This window comes from Onychostruthus taczanowskii, unplaced genomic scaffold (assembly GCF_017590055.1).
Source record: "Onychostruthus taczanowskii isolate IOZ18803 unplaced genomic scaffold, ASM1759005v1 scaffold46, whole genome shotgun sequence".
In the NCBI taxonomy this organism is placed as follows: Eukaryota; Metazoa; Chordata; class Aves; order Passeriformes; family Passeridae; genus Onychostruthus; species Onychostruthus taczanowskii.
In genome coordinates, this window is record NW_024502125.1 from 3,870,078 (window position 1) to 3,896,240 (window position 26,163).

At 38.3% G+C, this 26,163-nt stretch overlaps 1 protein-coding gene across 7 annotated transcripts in view; it reads left to right on the plus strand.

The window, feature by feature from the left end:
* MAST4 (microtubule associated serine/threonine kinase family member 4) overlaps positions 1 to 26,163 on the plus strand; it is a 277,213-nt gene that overhangs the window by 244,585 nt on the left and 6,465 nt on the right. For all 7 annotated transcript variants that reach the window (XM_041414724.1, XM_041414725.1, XM_041414729.1 and 4 more), the window contains 14 exons: positions 6,862 to 7,070; positions 7,813 to 7,951; positions 8,992 to 9,124; positions 9,840 to 10,005; positions 12,805 to 12,906; positions 16,681 to 16,803; positions 17,048 to 17,160; positions 18,032 to 18,159; positions 18,262 to 18,494; positions 19,289 to 19,489; positions 20,737 to 20,966; positions 22,682 to 22,804; positions 24,560 to 24,696; positions 25,329 to 25,510. In XM_041414724.1, the coding sequence (XP_041270658.1) occupies positions 6,862 to 7,070; positions 7,813 to 7,951; positions 8,992 to 9,124; positions 9,840 to 10,005; positions 12,805 to 12,906; positions 16,681 to 16,803; positions 17,048 to 17,160; positions 18,032 to 18,159; positions 18,262 to 18,494; positions 19,289 to 19,489; positions 20,737 to 20,966; positions 22,682 to 22,804; positions 24,560 to 24,696; positions 25,329 to 25,510 (2,219 nt within the window). The remainder of the gene's footprint in view (positions 1 to 6,861; positions 7,071 to 7,812; positions 7,952 to 8,991; positions 9,125 to 9,839; positions 10,006 to 12,804; positions 12,907 to 16,680; positions 16,804 to 17,047; positions 17,161 to 18,031; positions 18,160 to 18,261; positions 18,495 to 19,288; positions 19,490 to 20,736; positions 20,967 to 22,681; positions 22,805 to 24,559; positions 24,697 to 25,328; positions 25,511 to 26,163) is intronic.

The window sequence follows — 26,163 nt, forward strand, 5'->3', positions numbered from 1 at the left end:
TTTCTCACTAGTCAAGCTTTGCTCAATTAATTTTCTCAGAACTTCTTTGCAGGCAAACTTGCTGCTTACCATATTTCACCTTTCCCAGTTACCCCTGGCAGCAGTTATCTCAAAAGGCTGCCTCTCAGCAGTTAGCAGGAGATGCTACTCCCCTCCCTGGCTGCACCCCTTTCTCCTTCCCTTGGCAGATGTTAAGTCCCCTTCATTCCTCCCTTGGTCTCTTTTCTCAGTGGAAGAGAAAATAAACTGTGTGGGGTAGGCCCTTGTTGGAGAAAGGTTCAATGACTCTTGGCCCCTCTTTCTCAGTTCCGAGCAGTTTTCAGATGCTGAGGGATGGGGAGAGGAAGGAGCAGCTGCAGCTCAGCATACAGCATTCAGCAGAGTGAGGCCTGGCACCTGAAGGCAGAGGTTCAGTAGACCTACGTGTGCTTCTTGCTCCATAGATGTTACAGCCAGAAAGAAGCCAAAGAGCCATTAGAAATACATACTGGAAACAGCTGTTCACCTGAAACCAAAAAGGGACAAAAAGGGATCTGCAAAGATAGAAAAGAACAGATGAAAAGCCATGGTCTTCTGTGGAGCACATTTGCTTTCTTTTCTTCATGTTTGTGGCAGGGAAAATCAAGGCTTACTGATTATTATATAAATGTCAATAATACACAAAATTGGCAAGGCAGTGCTGTGAAAATTGGATGAGACCATGGCAAATATTTGAAGAAAAGAAAGTGCTAGAGAATAACCAGCTTGGAGCATATCCAGATTCCTCATCAATCATTCTTTTCATTAGCAAATGTAAAAACAGGGGTAGGCTGCCAGGTAATAATGCTGTAGTATTAGTGGAATTTGAAAAGCTCATCACTTTAGTAGAGTAATATCACTTCAATCTTTGAGGAAGTAATAACAAAGTAGATTTTGTTGTTTTTTATTTTTATTTTAAATGATTACTTAGAAGAAAAATCAAAAATGAGAAAACAGCCTGTAGTGGGTTGACTCTGGCTGGATTCCTGCCATCTGCCGAAGCTACTCTGGCACTCTCCTCAACTCGACATGGGAGAGGAGATGCAAGGAAGGGTTCATGGGTTGAGATTAAGACTGGGAAAGATCAGTCATTAAATATCATTATGGGCAAAATGGGAATTGGGAATATTAATTAAATTTATTGCCAACAAAATGAGAGCAGAATAATGAAAAGTACAACAAGACCTTAAAAAAAAAAACACTACTCCATCCTTCCCAGTTCTGCCTCCTTCCCCCAGCACTGCAGGGACACATGAAATGGGGATTATGGTGAGTTCATCACATGTTGTTCCTGCTGCTGCTTAGGGAGGAGAGTCCTTCCTCTGCTTGTGTGGGGTCCTTCCCATGGGAGACACTTCTTCATGAATTTCTTCAATGTGAGTCCATCCCATGAGCAGCAGCCTTCCCCAGAGTGTTGCAGCATGAGTCACTCTTCCTTGAGGTGCAGTTCTTGAAGCACGCTGGCATCACCATCCCTGCTCTGTGGGCCCCTGCCAGGGTCACAAGTTGTACCAGGAAACCTGCTCCACTGCGGGCCCCTGTAGTCCTTCCACTACCAAAACCTTGCTATACAAACCCAGTACATGGAGAGGGAAAGGAACACAGTGAAATGTGAGACAATACACTTGTAAAAGTGCTCACTCACTTCTAAAAATTATTTTAGCACCTGTACAATACTGTAAATTGAGGAGACTTGTGCTCCTAAGTTCTCTAGGATACGATAGTTTTAAAACTATCTGTGTGCTTGAAAATCTCTACTCTGTCAGACAGGCTGTAAAATCAACAGACCATTTTTCTAGCTTTGTTGAAGTAGGGTTTTCTTTTTGCTCTTGGCAACGATACAGTTGATGGTTTATTTACTCAAAAGTTATGGTCAAGTTTAAAGGAAAACACATCAAGATAACCTATATGCTGTGTAACCCAACTATGAAATGGAGTGTAATAAATTAGTAATACCTATTTCTTGTGAATATAAAGCAAGAACTATCCTGAAGGCATTTATTGTAGTTTATTTACAAGTACAAGTAGCTGAAACAAGAGTTATTGTTGTTATGCTACAACAATTGTATTTTCCCTCCTATGTGTTTCCAGGCCATTAATTTTTTTTTAAATAATCTAAGTATGTGTGAATTCTGCCTGTGCTTCATTGATTCATTCTCTAAAATATGTCAGTGGGCATATTTTGTGCTCTGACTTACTAAAGTTGCAGTATGTTGTTGTAACATTTTACTTATTTTGAGGCTATAACGGAGGGCTAAAATCTGAACTAATTAAAGAAAACCCTATAACATTATTTTCCTTTGCTGTGGTGTTTTTGCCTTTATCAGTGAAATGGAAAGCTTTGATTACTTGACAAGGGTAATTGTTGGTCTTGGCATGTTATAGCAGAAGTTTGTCAGATATGTTAAATTTGATGAGTTTAAATAAAAACTATTGGTTTTGTGAAGGGTTGAGTAAGTATCTTAGCAGTTCTCTGCTTTTAATTGATTGGGTAAACTCATCTGTAGTACAATTAAATGACAGTATAGTACATGAGGTGTAATAGATGAGTAGATGAGGCTTTTGGGAATGGCTGGGAATATACAAGAAGTTAAACAAGCTGTAAATCAGTAAATGTGTAGGATTCTGGCCAAGTCATTAATGACTTCACAAGCTGTCTATCTGACTTTCTTCAGCCAGACAAAACTCATATTTCCCGAATTTTAAATTTTTACTACACTCACAACATCATTTTTTTCCACATTCCAGCTTGTGAGAGGTAGCAGGTAGTTAGTGTTCTTCTCTTCAGGTTAGCATCAGCCTGGGTGCATGAAACAATTCAACAATATAAAAATTACATTTTATTTCAGGGAAGCAAGTGATGTTACTTCAATATCTCTTCAATGTATGACTGTATCAGTTTAAAGGAAATGCGTGATACTGCTTTTGCTCCTCTCTGGAATGCTTTTAGTTTCGCTGGGATGGTAATGTCAGTGTGTGACTAACATACTGGCTAATGGTGTTGCTTGATAAATTAAAAAACTTGGAAACAGTGTATCTTGAGCAGATGCAGTATGTAATTGTGAGTAGTGCTTCTGTCCCTTCTCCACTATGTTGATAGTACTTGCTCATGTCTGGTTATGTTTGGAGTAGGATTAAGAAAGTTACCAGCTGTAGAATAAAACCCCATCAGTCAGGTTAATTCATTATCAGCCTCATGGCCACTGGTTCAGAAGTGGAAGGGGACAGGTGGAAGTGTGACTTTGTAGGTTCACTAAAATAGCACAAGACAGTTTACTCATCAGAATTTTGGACTGCAGTTTCATTACTTTGAATCTGTGTTTACTAGCTGCCATAAAGATAGAAGGCATTGATGCTGTTAGGTATGGAGAGGTGGTTTTATTACTCAAAATTGATGACATATTAGAACAGCTAGCACTAATGCCGGTTGTGAGAGAAGGATCAAAGCATCATGTTCTCTTTGTCATATGGCCAGCTTCTCATTTCCTTCTAGGCAGACTAGGATAAGTCTGAAATATTGCAAGGACAAGGCTGGGATGCATTGTCTGAGAGCTGCAGCACTTTGGGTAGCATTTCCTCCTGCCCCCAAATAACTCTGATCCTGTCACAGGCATTGCTTTGTTAGGAGGTGGTGCAGTGCTGCTTTCAAATTCTGATCTTAAATAACTATCTCTGAACTTTATCAAATAATATAAACCTCAGCCTTACAAGTAGCTTCTCTTCACTGGAGGCAACATGAGACATAATTCCAGGGTGGAACAGAATTTAGCAGTCTCTTCTTAAGAAATTGCTGGTAAATATGAAACAAAGTTCCTGGTCAGCAGGTATAATTTTTAAGCAGTAGGTACAGTACCTGTGTCTCCATAAGGAGTTCAGGCTCTTCTGACAGATTAAAAAATAGTGTCAGCTATATTAGCCTTAAGCACTGAATGTAGACTGGGTTATAAAATGGCTCTAAAAGTTGGAGTTATTGAAGAGCTGTAAACTAGGCCTGAAACCGGTCTATCTGGATTTTGGGGTTTTTTTTGGTAATTAGAAATTTTTCGATTTAGAGAAAAAACAGGAATCATGACTGTAAGATTGGAGTGATAGATGGCATGATATTTAAGTTGGACTACTTCAGGAACCCAGTTAAATATTTTAGCTTGTTTTTGTCATCTTACCACTTTCGTATTGTTTGATAGTTGTGCCTAACTAGAGTTATTATAGAGATAGATTTTGAGACTGAGATTTATGTTGAAAGTGAAATAAGGTAATGTTTGGACACTGCTAAATGAATGTTCTTTATTTCTTTATGAGTGTTCTTTATTTCTTTTGAAAACAAAGCTTTTTTGCTGTGTTGAGCTACAACATCAGTAAAATAACAGAGCACCTGCCTACGTGTTGAAATTTACACAGTGAAATCAGAGGATGATTTGGAAACTCTTGTTGCTGTTACGAAAGGAGAAAGCTGAGGGAAGATAGGAAATCAAATTCTTCGTTTGAAACAGCAAGAGGATGCAACAGTACCATTCTGGTTGTGGCTTTGCAGGGCAAAAGGGCATGCCACTGTCAATCAGTCAATTAACAGGACAGTTTGGGTGCTCTCCCTGCACTGCTTTTGTGTCACAGAACCCTTAAATTTGAAATTGTCTTTATAATATACTGAAGATCATGGGCAGCATTTAATGATCAATATGCTGCTGACCGGGGTATAGTTTGCTTCATAAGGTGTAAATGTTTGCTGAGGTTACTGTGACCAGAGGATGTGAGGGATGTTAGACATTTTTGTGTGCTGAAGATCATTTGGAAGCACTTTGTATAGCATAAACAGTGCATGCATGTGTAAAAGTAGGAGAGACTATTGTGTTGCAGTTGTCCCATGAGTCTGGTACATTTCAGCTAAACAGCTTTTTTTCTGAGAAACAACAGAATCCTAGTGGAAAGTTACCTTCTTGTGACTGTAAGACTGAAGATGCAGTTTAGACAGCTGGGAAAATATAGCAACATGTACCAGATATTTACAGGACTAGATAGTCCTTGGAACTTACTCTTAAATAATTTTAAAATATATTAGTGATGATCTTGCAGAAATGTATGATCTGAAAGGAGGATTTATTAAGATGTTGTAATAATACGCTGTAGTTTCTGTTCACCTTTTAAGAGGCCATCTTGCACACTGTCCAGTTTGAAACTCTAGGGGAATATTTGTGACTATTTTTTTTTTGAAGAATGGAGACTTCAAGCAATAATTTTCTACATGCCGGGAATGCAGAGAGGGACTGAAGCAGGTAAAAGAAAAGATATTATAGGAGATTATGAAACTGACCAGAGAAAGCAACAAATGAGAGATGAAAACCAGAATGCAAGGGAAAGAAAAGCATGGGAGGGGCTTGCAAGAGTAAGAGTTGGAGAGAGAAGTGAATATGAGGGGAGCAGTAGGAACAGTTGCAGGACACAAGGCATGAAGTCAGCAGGGAGGAGTACTGGAGATGAATAACTCAGTCTGTATTCCAGCTTGGGAGGGGCAGAAGGGAGTGAGACTTAGTAGACTGAGGCACAAAGGGTGGGGTTTGTCATGGGTTTTGCCCAAGGTAGTTTTTACCTACTTTCATGATTGTGTAATGTCTTTTACCTGCCCCATGCTCAGACAAGAATGAGGGATTAGTAAAAGCTTTTGGAATCAGTAAGAGAAACCGTGCTGTCTAGAAAGTTTTCCTTCACAAAGGAAAGGAGAAGTCATAATTTTTTCAGTGCCTAAAACTTCAGTAGCTGTGTGAAGGTCTTTATAGAAATAGTAAGGCAAGTGTTACTTTTTGTGTTTATATAAATAATTCTATACTGATAGTTGGACCTCATGGGGATAATTAATTGAATTTCTAAAACTTCACAATTGAGTCCCATTTCTTTGGCCTTCCCCCCTCTATCTTCTCCTTTAAGTACTTTCTTTACATAAACACTGTGATAATTATATACTGGAAATTGTATAAACATTAAATGCTATAAAGTAGATTTCAAGCAAGGCAAAAATGTTCAGGATTTGCCTCATGGGCTTTAGAGAAGTGCAGCTGTAGAGTCCTTCTGAGTGTTTCACAGCAGGGTAATACCTTCTCCTTAGACCTGAAAGACAGAAGAGTTGCCCAAGTGGAGTTTCCTTTTCTCTGCTTTCTTTACTGCATTGACTTTACCTAAACAAATACACAGGAAACCTTGTACCCAGCACCCCAGTGGAAGTTCTGCAAGTCAAGATACACCACAGCCCCACACTACCATTTAGTTAATGCAGTGATCTTTGTTTTGCGTTACCTACTGGTGACCTTCCTCTGATACGGATCAGTACTGATGTCAGGGGCTGAACAAGAGTGGGAGATGTTGCACCTGCTGATGAGGAGCCACCCCTTCGAGCAACTTCTAAGCAACCTTCATGAGAGACCTGAGATAAGTTTTAAAATTTCCCGGACTGAGTCATCATTTCTCTTCAGCACACCTACAGAATACACATTTATCACAATGATTTATAACACTGTGCCACAGCTGGATTTTGTATGTAATCCTTTGTTGATGGGAATGCCTGAAATCTGCTTGGGCTAAAAACATTTGCTATTATATCTGCTGTTGTATTTGCAGTTGGTTGGGAGGGAGAGGGAAGGGCAGAAGAGTTGTTTGTTTTAGTTTGAGTACTCGTTTGTAAACAGAATGAGATTTGTAACCATTCTTTAATGTGAAAGACTAGGTTAAATTGAGAAAAAGTCTTTTTTATAATATCTATATAGTTGTAAAAAATTGAGTGAAAAATGTATTTTCAAATGCATTTTTAGTAGTTAGTCATACTTCCTTCTTTTTCTCTCCATTCAAACTTTTCAGTGCGGTTTATTTTGTGAGACACAAAGAAACCAGACAAAGATTTGCCATGAAGAAAATTAATAAGCAGAATCTCATCCTCCGAAACCAGATCCAACAGGCCTTCGTTGAGCGTGATATCCTGACATTTGCAGAAAATCCATTTGTTGTCAGCATGTATTGCTCCTTTGAAACAAGACGTCATTTATGCATGGTCATGGAATATGTAGAAGGTAAAATTGCTCTTCTGTTTTACAGAAGAAGAAGTGAATTTCCTTACACCACAAAAGAAAAATAACCCATATGGTACTTGAATTACAAGGGGCCCCCTGTGTGTCCTCCATATTCTGGCAATTCAGATTTAGGAACCAGATCCAACAGCAAGGTGGTTCTTTTTTTTCACCGGTCATTATCTCGTGGTGAACAGCTTGTAAAACACTTGTGTTCCAGCTGTAATGGGAAATAACTGCTCTTAGAGTAAGTTCCTTATAGATTGTAATTTAAAATGTACTAGCATTCAAAGTTCTTGTGAAAATGTTTGCTTTCTGGAGCTGTAGATTTCATTAGCGAGTGTTGGGGGATTTGTAGTAGTTACTTTTACAAAGAAAGAAGAAAGTGGAAACATTTTGCAAAGGTGCTAATGTGCAAGGAGAACAGCCGACAGAAGCAGTACCGAAGGGATCCTGAAGTATGGTTATGTGGGCTTCCACCACTCCCTATCCCCCCAGTTTATTTGTTTTCTCCGTAGGTAGCAGTACGTTATTGATTCTCAGCTGAATCCTTGTAGTGCTCTCTCCCAGCTTCTCACTACTTCCAGTAGAGTAGCTGTGGGGCTTTCAAGTTTGATTGAGTCATCTGACTGGAAAATAAAATCTTAGGACTGCAGTTTTTGTTCCTTTTAGCACCATATATGGTTTATACTGATACACCTCAGAATTTATAGAGTCGTCTGGAACATTTGTACTGTTACCACAGGTGGAGACTGTGCTACTTTGATGAAGAATATGGGTCCCTTACCTGTAGACATGGCAAGGATGTACTTTGCAGAGACTGTCCTGGCCTTGGAATACCTTCATAATTATGGAATTGTACACAGGGATTTGAAACCTGACAAGTATGTATATAGAATATCACTGAAAGAGGAGTTTGAAATTGTTAGATAAGATATAAAAGGTTTAAACTTGCTTAGAATTATTTATTTTATTGTATATGTTATGTAGATTCACAGTTCCTTCATAATATTTGAATTTTCGTTACTTGTGGTTACAGAGAATGCATTTTTTTTCCAAAAGAGCTGTTAAGAATGTTCTGTGTTTAAGATGGAAGGGGCTATCACAGTAGCTAAAAAGAAAAAGGTACTTACTCTTCTTGTTAGAATGAAGGGAAACACATTCTAGCAATTAGGAGTTGTTTTTTTCAAAATGTACTTACATCACTGATACAAAATATCATCAACTTGCAGGTATTTGCATGTTTGAAGAGAAAATTTACCAACAGCAGAAATATCTCCCGTTGCTTGGGTTTTGGGGTTACTTTGTTTTTTGAGGGGTTAGGGTTTTCAATTTCAATATTTAAAAGTACAGTGTTGCTCCTATACGAGTAACTTGACATTTCAGCAAGTAGCTTAAATACAAAGTATGGCCCTTGCAAATTCATTAATCTTGTTTCTGTTTCACAATTAAAAAAAAAATAATTGAAATCATGAGTGTTGACTGACAATAGCTTCATAGCAGGAAGTATTAGTTAGTATAGTATATACAGTATAGATATTACTAACTTAATACCATGAGGTTTTTTCCAAATGCATGACTGACCCAGCTTGTTACAGATGGAAAATACTCACCTCACTTCAGAAATGACACGTATTCCATTTTAGGTCTTTCACATGATAACTGCTTCTTCAAAACTTCAAGCACTCAGCTCTCAAGACTTCTGTTGCACATGAAAAGTTTATTTCTGATAGTAACAAATGTAGGACTTAGATTTTAACCTGTTCACTCTTTACCAGTTAAAGTACTTTATAAGTTGTGTTTATAATTCCACAGTGCTAATGAAACATTTTCCTCTGAGTATTATAATTGTAATAATAATAACAATGAGAAGCACATAATGTTGAATTATATCACAGTGACTTAAAAACTTTCTGGATTTCAGTCTGTTGGTAACATCCATGGGCCATATAAAGCTTACAGACTTCGGCCTGTCAAAAGTGGGGCTAATGAGTTTGACTACCAATCTGTACGAGGGACACATTGAGAAGGATGCCAGAGAATTCCTCGACAAACAAGTAAGAAACAGCCTTTTTCATTTCTACACAGAGTCTTCACATGAAGTAATATTTTGCCAGCAGAGCATACTGTAATACTGAATAAACCATAGTTATTTCTGCATTGGTGTTCCAGTTTAGTACGTCAGGTACTTTAACTGGTGCCCTGAAGATTTTTCTGGGCTTTTTCCTTTTTACATTAAGATCTATTAGTAAGATGAACAGCCTAATTCTGTGCAAATGAATCTGTGAGAGAGACAAATAGAAAACTGTTTTATAAAGAATCTAGAAGTCTCAGCAGAGTACTTGTGGAGCTCATCATGCTTTGTACAACCAAGGGTGCTAAAATCTGTGCTATGGCCCATTTCCCTTTAAGCATGCCTCATTACCATCACTCACAATCTGTTCACTGTAAAAGTTACTTAAGATAAAACCATCACAACTTTCATATAAGGATAACAATGTTTAAGTTAAGTAAGCTACTTGCCATGATGGACTCCTGTGTACAAAGCACAAACTGTCCTTTGCATGACAGATGCACAAATAATGATTATGATGCCTCTTAATGTAGGTTGTTCTAAAAACATAAGTTATTATGCAAACTCAGCAGACTAAGCCCAACTGAATTCCATTTTTTTCTGTGTTTTCATATTAATTTACATTTCAGGAATTACAAATTCCTGACATAGCTCAACTAAGACTTGCTTTGCCATCACACTTGTTTTCTTTCTTTTAGGTCTGTGGTACACCTGAATACATAGCCCCTGAAGTGATACTGAGACAGGGTTATGGAAAACCAGTGGATTGGTGGGCTATGGGAATTATTCTTTATGAATTTCTTGTTGGATGTGTGCCATTCTTTGGAGATACACCAGAAGAGCTCTTTGGACAAGTAATCAGTGGTGAGGATCATCACTAAAAAAACCCCAAAATCTGTTAATAGTAAATATATTACAGTTTTACTGATAGACTACACAATCTGCTATCAAAGCATTAACAATTAATTTAGATTAAAAGCTGAACTCTCTCTGCTGAGTGGAAAAATTCAATAATGTAGAGTCCAGGGGTTAAGCTGCACTGTTTGGAAGAGAGAAACTATGTTGGTAATAATGTAGTGTCAGTATGCACTAGTGATTTCTGTCTTTGGTAAAGAAATTATACCAGAGAGGAAATAGTTAAATAAATTTGCATAAATGGGAAATTGTGCCTCATGGCACAATAAAGAAATTAACAAAGATGTAATAAAACTCTAAAACAAATGTCTCCCAAATAATAAATAATGAGAAAAAGAAGGAAACGAATTCAGTTTACAGATTGTTAATGATTTCACTGGTGATTGTTGGAGTGTAATGTTATTTCTGTAGCAGCTGTTCTTCTTCCATTTAAAATTCAATAACCTTTTGGATCTTAACCTGCAGAATGACCCTAAGTATTGTTATGTGTCTTGTGACAAAACTGAAAGATAATTAAACAGAATTGTTTACTATCCTTCCTGCTGTTTCCATAAATTTCCCAAATGCATAGATGTAGATGTATCCATTTATGACACAAGGTTAACAGAATGGCACCTCTGTTGCTAAGTATTTCTTGGTCTGTTTTATGGTCTGCTTAAAAAGTCCAATAGCTAAGAATACATCTCTGGTTCCTCATTCTGTGAGAATGCAACAAAGCCCCTTTTGTTCTTAAGGAGACTTTCTGTTGTTTTTATTTCCTCTGTCTCTGAAGCTGAAAGCCAGACTTGTTTGTAAACTATTGAAATATGCATGTGACATCCTACGTGTTCATGGATTTATAACTATGTTGTTTTCTGATGTGAAATGCTGAGGCCTGAGTGGCAAGAAGAATCAACTGTTTAATTAACACAGCAGCAAATGCTGTCTGTTTTCTGGGTGCCCCATGGCTGCAATGCATATTCATGCTTTATTTTCCAAATCAGATTTAAACTGCAGTGGAAGCTGTAGGCAGGAAAACGTGGAAATAACTCAAGTTTTTATTGCATTCTCAGACACGTACACCTGTGTTTTTATCCTTATGCTCCCTGAGCAGGAGAAGGGGAGGGAATAGTTTCAAAATTAATGACAAAATTTGTACATTAGGCTTTTTTTGCACGTGGCATTAATTTTACCTTTTGTAAAACATATTGTCATGTGTTACAATCTAGCTGAGACCTTTGTAAATATTTTCGTCTCTTTTGAATATGTTAATTTATCTTAGAGAAGTTATTTGTGGAAGTCCTTTTGTAAACATCATCTATTCCCACTCACCCTACAAAACTGTTGGTTGGCTCAGTTTCTTGTTTTGATGTTGATTTGTCAGTTGTTTCTCTTTGAAATATCCTTGCTTACTGAAATAATTCCTAGTATCTCTAGAAGAACTCTTGTTGGATGTGTTTCCTGTGGTAAAATAAATTATCTCCTTCTATTTGACTGTAAGAGCCATCTTAAAGAACTAACCTGTAGCCTAGATTTTTCTTCCAGTTTCCATGAGCAAAATCTACTTCTGTTTAAAATTCTACTTTAAAATCTTGCTGCCTCCTTTTTCATTGTAGGTTGCCTTTTCCTGCCCTCAGGTTGTGCAAGGACAGCTGTGGGAGGCCTCAGTGTAAACTTAAATACCTAAAGTGATAAGAATTTAAAATATTTCCCCAGAAACAGGTTACATTTCCTGTCTATTTTTGTCAGTACCTTTCCTTAATCTCTGAAATATGAAGGTTAAACCTGCATGTAGCTTCTGATTATTTATCCAGTTATGATTATTTTATAGAAGAAGTCTAGATCATAAAATGGCAACAAAATCCTTAACAGCTTTCTGTGTTTCTGGAGCTCCAAGTGAACTCTTTCTCTTACGCCAAAATCATTGTACCTCCCAAGAAACTTCTTCAGAGTTTTGTCTAAACCTGCACTATATTACGTTTGGGGAGACAGCTTCCACTAAAAATAAGGCAAAACTTGCTGTTTGTGGGCTGTTATAAAGTTTCTGTTCATAGACAGCATATCCTGTCTTGTTTGCATGGTTTAAGTCCAGCTTTCCATGAAGTGCAGAGGCCATAGTAGTATAAGAGTCAGTAGAGGGAGTTCGTATGGAAGTATGAGACTCTTGAAAAAAATCTTTATTGTCGTATATGTTGCCAGAGTACAGTCTGACACCTTGACCTTTAGTCATGGGAGTATTGATCTCAGGGAGTCTACTAGCATTAGAGAAGGAACACAGATGTGAGCAGCAACTGCCGGGTCAGGTCAGCAGTTTCCATCTTAACAACAGTTTCCATGGAACATAAGTACGGTTTAAACCTTGATTTGGTGGGGGAAGAGAGAGCATGCAAGTCGTGCTAATATTTTGAAAGTTTTCCATGAGCCAAGCATTTATGTGTCCTGCTGCTAAACACAGTTTTGTGTTAAATGATACTTCCAAAGTATGTTCCCAAATGGGAACATAGTATGTTTATGCAGTCTGTATAGAGAGTATAAAAATTAGAAGTAATTGGTATGCAGCAGGGTAAGCTGAGAAAGTTGTTTTACCTCTGATTTGCTGTTAGGTTGCTTTTGAGAGTGTTCAATTTGTGCTGGGATCAAACCTCAGCAATATCAATGTCATGGGTTGACACTGGCACAGTGCCAGTGCTCCCAAGAAAGGTGTATCCCCCAAAATGGTTACTGTGAGATGTGACCTGGGAACAGACAAACAACTGTCTTTTTTTTCAGATGAAATCAACTGGCCTGAAAAGGATGAAGCACCACCTCCGGATGCCCAGGATCTGATTACTCTGCTACTTAGGCAGAATCCTTTGGAAAGACTGGGAACAGGTTAGGAGGCACTAATTGTAAATTGTTAATGTGCTAGAAATAACTTCTGTATTCAGCATCGGGAGCTTTTGTTCACCTGTTTGTTTTGCTTGGGAAACATTGGTCATGACATGCAGTATGATAATATGCCATGGTAATTTATAGATTAAGTCCAGTAATAGGAACTTAACATGATGATATCTGTCCTGGTTTTTGTGGGATTTACGTGAGCTCATTTGTATTTACTCTTCTCTTAATTTGATAAATATAACAGAAATTTCTCAAAGACCCTGTTAGTCAGTGAGTGGGGTTTCTTCATTAATACAGTATTAAATGACTAAATGCAGAAATCTAGGAGGGGAATCAATACACAACTTCCTTTTTCAGAAGTATCTTAGCTGGCAGATTAATTCCCCCAGGTGTTAGGGTGGGTGATGAGTACTCAAAATCCTTATTCAGTAATGACTGTCTGAGGTTGTGTGGTGAAAAGTCTTCTCATTCTCATTTATCAAGCACTACTGCCTTGTATGAAAAAGAATTAAAATAAAACTGAATGTTAAGGAAGTATTAAGATTTCCATAGGCTAGTGAAACTACTGTGCATTTATGTAATAAGAGTTGACTTGTTGGTTGATGGACCAGGATTTATTTGGGAGTTTCTGTGAGAGGCAGTAATGAATATTGTGTGTGATTTTTAAGTGTTAATTTATGGGAACCCTAGTTCCTGACTGCCAGTCCCTTTAGGCAAAGCACTAGGTAAACACAGGGGAAAAAAAAAAAAGCCTCCTGCATAAATGAGCCCAAATATAGAGGTATAATGTTATTTACAGTGAACATTGTATGCCATGAACAGAATGGGATGCTAAGGAAACCAAGTGTCAGGTTCAGTTAGCAAGAGAGTACTTGACAAATTGCTCACAAAACTGAGTCCAATTGTGCTACATATTTTTAGGCCTAATTAAAAAGAGGCTTTAGGAATCAGTTCATAACTGGTGTTATCACAGCTGCTCAGGGGAAACATGATTATAACCAAGACCCTCAGTAGTGTTGACATGGTCCCAAATGATATGTCTTCCTTTGGCTTCCTTCAAGGCATGATGCTGTGACTGAAATGAATGAGCTGCATGTCCCTCGCAGCCTGAATGGCTGGGGTCTGTGTGAACAGCCTTAGACTTCACCGTAACTGATGGTCTGGACTAAGTGGCACTCAGCAAAGTTTATTACTGTCCTTTGCCTTGTGTTGAACAAGTTAAGACTGAGGAAGGTATCATGCCCCAGTTGCTTCTCCACTTGCTGCCTCCACGTCTGCTGCAGAAGGCACCAATACCAAAGTCAGAATGAAAATCCACAACTAGTTTTATTCCCTTGTTTCAAGTACACTCTTCCGGGCATTGTTGTTTCATTGCCAGGATGATTTTCTTGGTAAATACAGTGTTAATTGAAGACTGTTGCCATGTGAGAGGCCAGATCAGGAGTGCACTGCAAATTCTGTGTCTGTTGCTATACAGCTGGTGGAGAAAGAGAATAGTGTGAGATGAGGCTGCCTTATATACTAAATGAGCAGTGCCACAGTATGAAGCATCTGTGGTGCTCAGTTAGGAACTGACATCTTTAAAGCCTCTGGTCTCTCTAACAGTTGGCAGTCTGAAGAAGGAAATAAAACAGCTATTTCTTTGAAGCACGAGGTTCAGAAACCACAACAAAGTTGTAGGATCTTTAAGTACTAGAGTTGGCTCACAGAAATAGAGGCTGCAGTGTGACAGGTCCCACATGGGCACTGAAAAATACCATGGTTTATGCCAGCCTCCACCATGCGTTTCAAATTACAGTCCTGTCTGTTTAATATGTATTAGCAGGCTGCATAGCACTTTGTTAAAATCATAGTTGTTTACTTGCTCAGGAGGCCTGAGTGGCAAAAGCAGGTTGAAAGAAGAGAGATGGATACTATACTTACTTTGAAGAAGGAAAACAGCAGTAAAAAGACTTCTTTGGGCTTGAAGTGTCTGATACCAATCAAGAATAATAAAATTCTGATGCAATATCCCATTACTGTGCTCAGAGAAATATTCACTGCTTAACTAGTGACTTACGATGAGGTGCAATTTTGGTCTGCTTTGGGAAGGTTTGGCTTCTTTGAATTTTTCCCTGGTGCAGTATGAAAAGCAAAGAACCCAGTCTAGAAATCGTAACACTGACTTAGAAACCAGTCCTGGAGATTTTAATTTTTCCCTCCATAGCCTTGACATAGAGAAGTATACATGCTGTATCAATGTGCTGAGTAGAACCTTGCTGGCCAGGAGGTACCCACCAAGTCTCCTCCCCCCTCAGATGGACTGGAGGAGAAAATACACCGAAGGCTCGTGGGTTGAGATAAGGCGCTTTGCCATCACAGGCAAAGCATACTGAAACTCAGGGAAGTTAGTTTAATTTATCACCAATTAACACTACTGCTTTACTTCCTCCCTCCAAGCAGTGTGGGAGGACAGGAAATGGGGGTAGTGGTCAGTGCATCACATGCTGCCCCTGCCGCTCCTTCCTCCCCGCACTATTCCCCTGTTCCCGTGTTGGTCCCTCCCACAGGGTGCAGTCTGCAGGGACAGAGTGCTCCAGCATGGGTCCCCCCATGGGGTCACAAGTTCTGCCAGCAACCATGCTCCACCTTGGGCTCCTCTCTGCCACAGGTCCTACCAGGGCACTGCTCCAGCACAGGCTTTTGCATGGGATTGCAGTCTACTTCAGGGATCCACCTTGCTCCACCGTGGGGTCCTCCATGGGCTGCAGGTGGATCTCTGCTCCACCCTGGTCCTCCATGGGTGCAGCTGTCTTGCCATGGTCTGCACCACAGGCTGCAGGGGAATCTCAGGTTCAGTGCCTGGAGCTCCTTCTGCACTCAGTTTGGTGCCTGCAGAGTTGTTCTTCTTACCTGTTCTCACTCTTGTCTTCTGGCTGCTGTTGTGCAGCAGTCTTTCCCCTTCTTTAATACATTATCCCAGATAATGCTGATGGGCTGACAATGGATCTGTCTTGGAGCCAGCTGGCAGTGGCTGTGTTGGCTATAGAGGAAGGCAGCTTCTCACAGAAGCCACCCCTGTAACCTCCCTACTGGCAAAACCATGTGACATAAACCCAAAACAAGCTGGCAGCAGGTCTTGCTGCTGCAGGTTACTTTTTCAGGTTTTAGGATTAGATGTATGTTTATTAATGATACCATCTTCCACCTTCCCAGGGCAAAATTTCCAGTATTTCATTGTGTTCTTACAGTAGTTTTCTAACTTCAAACTAGTGTAATCATTTAACGCACATAAATGAGCAGGCAATAATAAATAAGAGAAATTATAGGGTATGTCCTATGGAATTGTGTATTGCTGTCAAAAACACTGAAAGGATTTCTTAAGTCAGCAATAGTATTTATATTGAGCAACTATTAAGAATCATTCTGCATTACTTCATAACTTGTACTAACTCACCTAATGCAAGTATTTATATTTGTAGAACTATGTATGATAATTCTGACTAATGCATAGCTAACAGATTAGTACATCTGGAAAAATAAAAATCTTAAAAGGGGAAGATGATAAAGCAGTAAACTGTTAACAGAAATGGCCACAAGAAAACAGGGGCAGGAACTATTTCTGACAGGTTTAGAATTTCTAATGGGAATGGGTAGTAGATGTTCATATGTACAGTGATGACTGTGTCTTTCCATGACTGTTTGCATTGTTGGCTGGGGATTTAGTTCATTTACTGTCAGAGGATTTGGTACAGTTTGCTCAGTGTTTTCCTCTGGCTCCTCCAGGTGGTGCATATGAAGTAAAGCAGCATCAGTTCTTCAGAAGCCTTGACTGGAATAGTCTGCTGAGGCAGAAAGCAGAATTTATTCCACAGTTGGAGTCTGAAGATGACACAAGTTATTTTGACAGTAGGTGTTTTATGGTATCAAAAAAAAGCTATGAACGCCTTGCTTAAAGTAATCACTGTCTTTGACTCTTGCTTACTGCTTTTAAAATATCCTTTATCAGAATCACTGGCAGTTTGCAGTTTCACCAGTAAATTGACACTTCAGCAAAAATAATCTTAAGAGTAAAACTGGATTTTTATTTAATATTAAAACATGGTATCCATTCTTCCCGTAAATTCAGATATTTTATTACCCTTGTCTGTAGCTCGTTCTGAAAAATACCACCATATGGAAACTGAGGAAGAAGATGATACCAATGATGAAGATTTTAATTTAGAGATAAGACAGTTCTCCTCATGTTCACACAGATTTTCGAAAGTAAGTAAAAATTTCTGTAATCTTAGTATGTATTGTTCTACATTTGCAAATCTTGGAAATGTTAAATATAGAGGAGATATATAGGGTCCTTGGTTTCTCAAGAAACTATGAAGTTAACTGAAATTGAGCAAGAATACAGTGAATACTGTTAAATCAAAATATGGGAAGATTGTGTAGAAAAGTTACTTTTTGAATCTTTAAGATACTAATGGAAAACTATATAAATGAGATGGTATTTTCTGTGGAAGACTCATCATAACATAACAGAAAGTGTCAAGGAAGTGTTCTGTTAAATGCTAATATGTGTTCTTTGCATTGGTTTCTTTATACATAGTTTTCCTGTTGCTCCAGTTGTGTCCTAGGTATCTTGTAGGTGACAGCATAACAAATATTACAGTACTGCCGTGTAGTAGGTGTTAATCTATTGACATTTGACCAAAGGAAAAAGCAAGGTAATGGTTAGCATGTGCTACAGTCATGGAGAAATGTAGATTTGAGGGAGTGACCTGAGTGCTCTGAATTGAAGGTAAAACTGCCCAACGGTAATACTACTCTGGTAGCTGAGATGGCAGCTAACACCCAGGATTTTGGCTTTACTGTCTTGGTTCACACTTTGAAATGAGGAGAAAACTGATAAATACATAATGAGAAGAGACTGTATTTGTATACCTATACATGAGGAGCCAAGAAAGCATTTTGAGAACACAAAGTGTTGGAAATTGGAAAAGGTTCAAGAAATTTGAAGTTTGCAGTGTGAAATACTATATAAGCATTTAAAATAATAGAATGTGTAGATCCTGCATATCTTTTTTTTAAATACCAAATGTGTCAGTGATACTCAATTTTTTGTGGGTTTTTTTTTCCTTAATAGGTTTTTAGTAGTATAGATCGAGTCACTCAAATTCAAGGTGAAGAAAAGGAAGATGCAGGGGACAAAACAAAAAGCGTAGCATTGCCTTCTGTGGAATCTTTAAGCTGGAGTTCAGAATATTCTGAAATGTAAGTAGAAGGATGTACAGCAAGTCATCTACATCCTGCTTGCCAGATAGCAGGCCTCCTCATTTATTAACTGAATGAGAGTTTGCTTAATTTTTTATGCAGACAGCAAATATCTACGTCCATCTCGTCTGAGACTGACAGTAGCCGGCAGCAACGCAGTTCTGGTTTGCTTCCAAAATTGTCCGTATCAGCTGAAGGAGAACAGGATGATTCTACCAGCTCACGGGGACCCCGGGAGGAACAGGAAAAGTCTACATTTGTGAGCGATGAAATAGTGCAAGATGAACCTGAAGTAACCACTCCAGCAAGTACAATCAGCAGCTCCACACTGTCAGGTAATTCACAGTGGGTGTCTTGAGTGATGATACTACAAACCACCACTACAAACTGCAGACCACCTTCTTGTGGCAGTAGCATTCATAGATTTAGAAGTGATGCATTTCAGAACTGCTTTCAAAAACACCTATCTCAACAGGGATCTGGTTTGGGAGCAGATCAGGTCTAACACTCTGTACTACACATTGTGTGTTTTTAATTAAGACTTCGCTATAATGTACACCTTTCAGAATTGAGAGGATTTTCTTTGACTTGTAGAAGTCACTTTGGTGATTACAAATCTCAGAGGAAGTGTTGTGAACCATTCTCTACTTAATCAATTTTGAGCATAGTCTCCCTGCTCAAATACTTGTTGCATTTCGGTAGAACCCAGGGCCTTAGTTTCATATCTGCACATCTACAAGTTTTCAGCTCACTTCTCTTCTGTACCTCACTGAGTTTTTCCGAGATACACCCTTCTGTTCCCAAGCCCTTGATTTCCCATGTAGTCCACATCTTCCTCCACCTCCTTCCTTGCTGTTCCTGGAGAAAAAAATTTCCTCAGGGTCATCCATCTCCTTCCTGTCTCAAACCTTTATGTTGATTGTGCTGTATCCCAAGTTTTGCTTGCTATCCCCGGGTCCTGTGTGATGGTGTTGGCATTAACACAGCAGCTGCTTGATAACTGCAACTCTGTGATCCTCATCTTACACTTAACCAGTTTCACTTGAGATTGATTCATTTTTCCTGTGGTCCATAAGCAAAAGTATATTCAGTTTTCCCTCAATGTCTTTATCCCTTCTTCTTTGTACAGTTGGCAGTTTCTCAGAACACTTAGATCAAATAAATGGAAGAAGTGAGAGTGTGGACAGTACAGAGAACTCTTCAAAGCCAGCTGGTGAAGTTGCATCTCACATGGCTCGACAACGATTGGAAAGCACAGAGAAAAAGAAGATCTCTGGAAAAGTCACAAAGTCCCTTTCTGCAAGTGCTTTGTCCCTCATGATCCCAGGAGGTAGAGATACATACTTTTACTTGAAATGTTTATGATTTATGCAATGCTTTGAAGGCTTATGATGCAAATGCAAGATTCTGTATAGTCCAGAATTGATTCTGCGTCACTCTTTGTTATTTCTCTTGCTGTTCCTTTGCATGACTAGTCAGTGCAATCTTGTCAGCAAGTCATGGTGCTCACACTACAGCTGAGGGGCCTTCTCTGACAGGCAAAATTCAACTTAATGGTGACTACCTTTTTGATCTTGAGCATGCATGGCAGGATGCAGCTTCAGTCCTTGGTCCATGTGACAGTAGGGCTGTAGATTAAGTTTTAACTAGCTCACAAAAACAGATGTTTTTGTTAAAGCAGCACATGACTAGTTCTCTCTCATCCCCCATAAGAAAAGCTGATAAACAGGAGAGCAGTGTCACAAAAGTACAAATAGCATGTAGCCTCCTACTTATACTACTCTGACTTAGATCAAGTGCTCAGAATTTGGAGCCAGAAATAATGTTGTAAGTGGATGTATAACAGTAATATTGAGTGTTTTCAGAAAAAGGATTGGTACTTTGCTTTCTTGTTGTTCAGAACTGAAGTCCAAACTGCTGCAATTGTATTCTCATTTGCACAAGCATGAGCACATAGTGCATTCAAAACAGTAAAATAAAATGAAGTTGAAATTGGTGTGGTTGTGAGAAACTCTTGTCGTCTTTACATGATGTAGCAGAATGTAGCAATGGAGCCTTCTTACAAACATTGAGTTACTGCCCTAGGTACCCAGTAGATATTGGGGTTTAATTGGAGTAGTCTTTTATTTGTTTTTATATATAACTGAAACCAAGAAAATAGCGAGCAATTTGTTAAACATTGCTGGATTACTTGGGGAATGATTTTGGGTGTATTCATAATAATATTTGCTACCCTACTCTGATTTTCTTTTCATCAGTGTTTGCTAGGAAAAGGCTGAGAATAATTCTTGTAAAGCTAGCAATGAGTGTTTCCTGTGCAAAAGGAAAAAGCAGTCTATATGTAATGAATTAACCCTTGCATTAAACAGTACAGTTTACACTCCAGGGAAAATAATTAAGTTCTAATATCTGGTTGTTGAACTTCTCATTCTCTAATATGCACACCAGGTGAGGAGGAGGAGGAGGAGGAGGAGAGGTTGTTTAGACAAAGATAATGACATATTTTAATACAAAGATATTAAGCCAAACAAAATTTGTGTGTGCTCAGAGTGTAATAGGCAGATTTTTTTTTTTCAGATGTGTTTGGTGTTTCTCCTTTGGGAAGTCCTATGTCTCCTCATTCCTTATCATCTGACCTTTCGTCATCCCGAGATTCGTCTCCCAGCCGTGATTCATCAATTGCTGCTGCAAGTCCTCATCAGCCGATTGTAATACACAGCTCAGGGAAAAAGTATGGCTTTACCATTCGAGCAATCCGGGTTTACGTCGGTGACAGTGATATCTACACTGTGCACCATATTGTTTGGGTAAGATAATGCGTGTTTTCTTGCTGATACATGGTCACAGACTACTGTAATGATGGATTCGCTTTTCTATACCTCTTTGTTGACAATTACTCTGTAAATTACAATGATGTGCCAAGCAGTTTTTCTTAGAATGAAATTCTGCCTGTATACAAGAGTAGTGTAACTTGTAGGGAAGACAACAAGCCATTTTTGGCAGAAGGATTATCTATGTATGGTGTTGAACTTCTGCAACCTCACTTAACTTTTGGCAAGTTTGTCAGTTTTGAAAAACAGTGTCTTGAGTTCAGAGTATTATGTCTTAGAATACCAAGGGCTTGGTGCAGGGCCTCTTTGAATAGGGTCAGGATCTGCAAATGTAGGTGATTGTAGAGAGAAATTGTTGAAAAATAGGTGGAGTTTATTAAACTGCATCAGTTAAGGGATTCATGGAAGTCAGAACTATTTTACAAGACACATGTAAGCTGATCTCAGGCACTGATTTTCTGTTGTGTAGAAATGTGCAGATTGTTTGGAGTTGTGAATACTTTTGAGGTTTGTATGACACAGGAAGAAGATTGACTGCCTTGAATAAATCATGTATTTTTCCTACTCTCTTCACTACACAGTGGGAGAGAGGCTAAAGCAATTCTTTGGTTGTCAGCCTCCTTAACTGTAAAATAATTTTGCACTTAGGTACATATATATGCATTTTTTTAACAGTTTATGTTGGTAACAAATTATAATTTTATATATAGTATAAATTACACATACATAAATAGTATGTGTATATAAATTATTTCAAATACCCTAAAAAACTATCACAAATGTACCAAAGTTTTTTACACTGCTTAGTTTTAAGTATGTATTGTAGATTTTGAAGTAGCAGTGCTGATGTAGTGTATTATTATTTTTTTATTTATATTGTTTACCCCTTAGACCTATTAATCCATCAAGAACATTGAATCTGGAGAACTGGGCACATTTGGTGGATAACGGAATAAATTTTAAAAAATTATTTCTTGCCACTAGTGTAACATCACACCAGTGAAAGAAAGGGGAAAAATGGCACATTGCAGTAAAAGTTAAATCTTGGGGTTTTTTAAAGTATCATAAGTTTGTTGTTTAGCTCTGTTTGTGTTGTAGTCTTCAGTAGTGTCTGTATGACTCAAAATACTAATTTAAAAATATAATAAATGATTTAAACAACCTTCAAAATATTTTTCAATTCAGTTTGTTTTTGTCCTTTGTCACTTTTGTGCTATACCAACCCCTCTTATGGGAAGCCTGATGAATTTGAACCAAATAGAAACAATCCTTAACCATACGGTGGAGTTAATTTTTTGCTGTGATTAGAGTATTGCATGTGACCATGACCTTAATTATATAGTGTTTCTCATTTTCAGATGCTAAGAATCTTCACTTAGTTCTGAAATTTTGCAGTGGGTAGTGAACCACCCCTTTTTACCATGCATGAAAACTCCCTGTTTTACAGAGCTTACTTAATACCCATAGCAACCAGCAGTGTTTCAGTGAGCTTTGATACCATTCCAGGCCCCATATAAAGTTTGAGTAAGTAGGGGATACTAATATAAAGATGGAGTAAATAGGGGATGGTGAAAGTGCTGAATGTATTTTTCTTATTTTCTTCCTTTATATAACTTAGTATCTGTAAGTTTCTTTTTGCCAACTGGTTTGGGGTTCATTTTGTGTATATTGTCTTCCTCTCTCTTTTTCAGAATGTGGAAGAAGGAGGTGCAGCTTACCAAGCAGGTTTAAAAGCTGGAGACCTGATTACTCATATCAATGGAGAGCCAGTGCATGGTCTTGTTCATACAGAAGTCATTGAATTGTTGTTAAAGGTAACTCTTGGACAGCTAGGATACTAGTGATTGTTGTTTTCCCCAACAATGGTGGGGTTATGTTTGTTTTCTTGAGATTAGTTATTAGATTTTATTGTTCTTAGAAGTATGAACTTCAAGCTGTTGTTGCCACAGATCTGGAGAAGGGCCAATAACTTTTGTAAATAGTGCTATGATTTTAGTTTCTCTGCCATAGACTGGCACTGTTGCAGAGATAGCTGAAGTAAATTCGAGGCAATGACACAAGGAGATGTCTCTGTCTCTCAAAAAAACTGACCTTTACAAGCATGTTTTATCTAATGTCTGCATCTTCCTCAGAATAATTCAGGCTTTTGACAATGATGATACTTCTCATTTTTCTACTTTAGAATTGAAATCAGTGAGGAAAAGTGGAAAAAAAGAATAATAAATATTTCCTTGCCTGCTGTAGAGGAGGTTGCCTTTTGTATTAGGGCCTAAAAGGTTTTTGTCTCATGGCTGGCATGTCTGACAGAGCTTCATTGATTAATGAAATTCTCATCCTGCAGCTGGACTTTCATGAATAATCTGTCACATTTTTTCTCTTGTGGAGTTTTCTGAAGTCTGTCCTATAAGAAAGGCACAGTTTTTCCATGCAAACGAACAAACCACCAAACAAAAAAAACCCCCAACTTTTATTTTCTCTGTACCTCATCATAGCTCATTTTTCATGTAATCTTTTCAGTGTAAGCTTATGTAGGTCAGAATTACTTGAGACAGCTGTGTATTTTCTTCCTATATTATTAACAATTCATGGTGTTACGTGCAGAGCTCAAAATAAGTAGTTAGTTACAAAAGAAGTCCAGCACTGGAGAGCAGTGAGGTGATGGGAAAATATAAAAAGCTAAAGAAAGATGAAAAATACACTTTTCTTCAGTCTTTATTTTTCTGAAACCACGAGGAACTTCCAAGTTTTCCAGTTTTAAAAGAAATATGTAAGAGAAAATTCTGTTGGTCAGTCAGCAACTATTGTCTTGGTCTGATACAGAAAAAGAAACATGACAGCCCTACTCACTACTTAAAAGAGTAAACACAAAACAAGAGATCAGTGTTGATCCATAACTTAATTTGTTGGGCTCATAAATGTTGTATCATAAATTAATTTGGGCTATTGCAATTTCTTTGGAAGGAAGTTCACTGTAGCGGCATACAGTGCTGTAGCAGGAGCTACAGAATTTTAAAACACAAAATTAGCAGGAAATACCTTTTTTTTGAGTCATCTATTTGTGCAATCAGCGCTAAAAAGCTTGGGTTAATTATACCTGTTAACCATTTTGAACAAGATAAAAATGTGTTTTGGGATTGACAATGAAGATTTCATTTTTCTCCTCTGTTTCATCATTGTAATGGTTGGTGTCTTGAGATGTGAGTGAACCACTATGCAGTATACGCTGTTCTTGTGGGAAAATCAGGTTTTTCTGTAGAAGCATCTGCCTTGAAGTTTTCAGTCATGGTTAATCCTTGGTGTCCTCCTGTCTAGCTACAATTATTGGAATTACTCCTTGTCTTGGAGCTTGAATGGAGGAGGTTGGGAAATATGGCAGTTTGAGAACTTCCCAGGCCTCACTGACCAGCTATGCATGGCAATGTCTGCATAGAGTTCCCTGCAGAAACTCCTCTTGTTCTGGAATTGATTCTCACTGCATTTGCATGTACAGTGTAGATTCAGTATAAGGCAAAGTTGTCTTGTGTTACTCGTATTACTCACACTTAAAGTGTCTTCTTTTATTTTGGCAGAGTGGCAACGAAGTCTCAGTAATGACAACTCCTTTTGAAAACACTTCCATCAAGACAGGACCTGCCAGGCGGGACAGCTACAGGAGCCGAATGGTTAGGCGCAGTAAGAAGACCAAGAAGAAGGAGAGTTTAGAGAGGTGAGTAGTCCTTTGCTTTCACAGTGAAGGCATTTCTTTGTGTGTGTCTGTACATAACAGTAAATTTAAAATATGAACGTAATACAGTTTTTTCTCATCTTCTGTATTTCTGCCTTCTTTCTGAGATTGTGGCCTTCCAAATCTTGTTTTGCCTAAACTAGATCTGCTTAAATAACCTCTAAAAATAGTAAATAACTGAGGTTGCACCTTAATTTGGCTTAAGTATATCATTTTGCACTTGTTTAATTAAACCTTTTAGTGCTAGTGCTTATCAGCGTTTTTAATATGTACGTTCATGTGTATTTTATAAATATATTGCTAGAACTTTATAGATATTTCTTCAGTCTTGATAGGTTGCTAAATTTAGAAAATAAAGATTTATATTCATAAGGAGTCAGATGTTCTTCTGAAATACAGTAAATTTTAGTATGAATAAAATTAGTTGCAATACCTATCCCACCTGTTTGCGAATCAGGATGTTTTCTAAACTTTCCAGTCTGCAGTGTGGTTTGCTTTCGTGTAAAGATAGCTTTACTATTCTCATAGTGTCAGCTTGCAAGCATTTTGCCTGTGGTAATAGTATCTTCTGTGCATCTTAACTTATGATTAATGTTGTGTTTTTCTCACACAAGGAGAAGATCTCTCTTTAAGAAGCTGGCAAAGCAACCCTCGCCTCTTCTTCATACAAGCAGAAGCTTTTCCTGCCTGAACCGATCACTTTCTTCAGGGGAGAGCTTGCCTGGGTCTCCAACCCACAGCTTATCCCCTAGATCTCCTACCCCAAGCTACCGTTCCACTCCTGATTTTCCATCAGGTGAGTGTGAAGCAGTGGAGAGCAGAGCAAAAGAACTGGAAGAGTACTGTACATTTTGTGAGCCCCCACAGATCTCTCAGATATACTCTTCTAAGAGGAGTCAGCTCTAACAAGCATAATCATAGAACAACTGTTTTCTGTCTGGAAAAAGGAAAGAGATTCCTGATGCAAAACAAAAGGTGTTTTTGTGATACAGAAGCACCTAAAAAGGAGTTGTCTCTTAAGTTTGTCCTAGTATTTAAAGCTCAGTCCAGTGGCTGCAAGTTGAATAATAAAAGGTCCCAATTTGCAGCAAAAGAGAGAATTTTGCCTAAGAGAGGCTACATGATAAAAATTGCTGCATAATGGAACTAGGATGGCACTCATGAATGCAGATTTATTGCTGAAAAGATTAGCTGAGTGCTGAAATATGCATCCCTCTGACTCCTAAAACCCTGCCCCTTTTTTCTTCTTTAACTTCTGTCACAATTGTAGTGTGTACTGGAATTGACTGCTATTGTATAATCCCTTGGCAAAGGTAAATTATCTGGAAAGCCTTGATCATTGCTTTGAAGTGTCAGAAAGCATTAGTTATTCTATTTAAGTAAAAGCAAGAGATAACTTAAGGATGATGGAAGAGAGAGAAAGGGAGAAACAGCATATGTAGTTGGAAT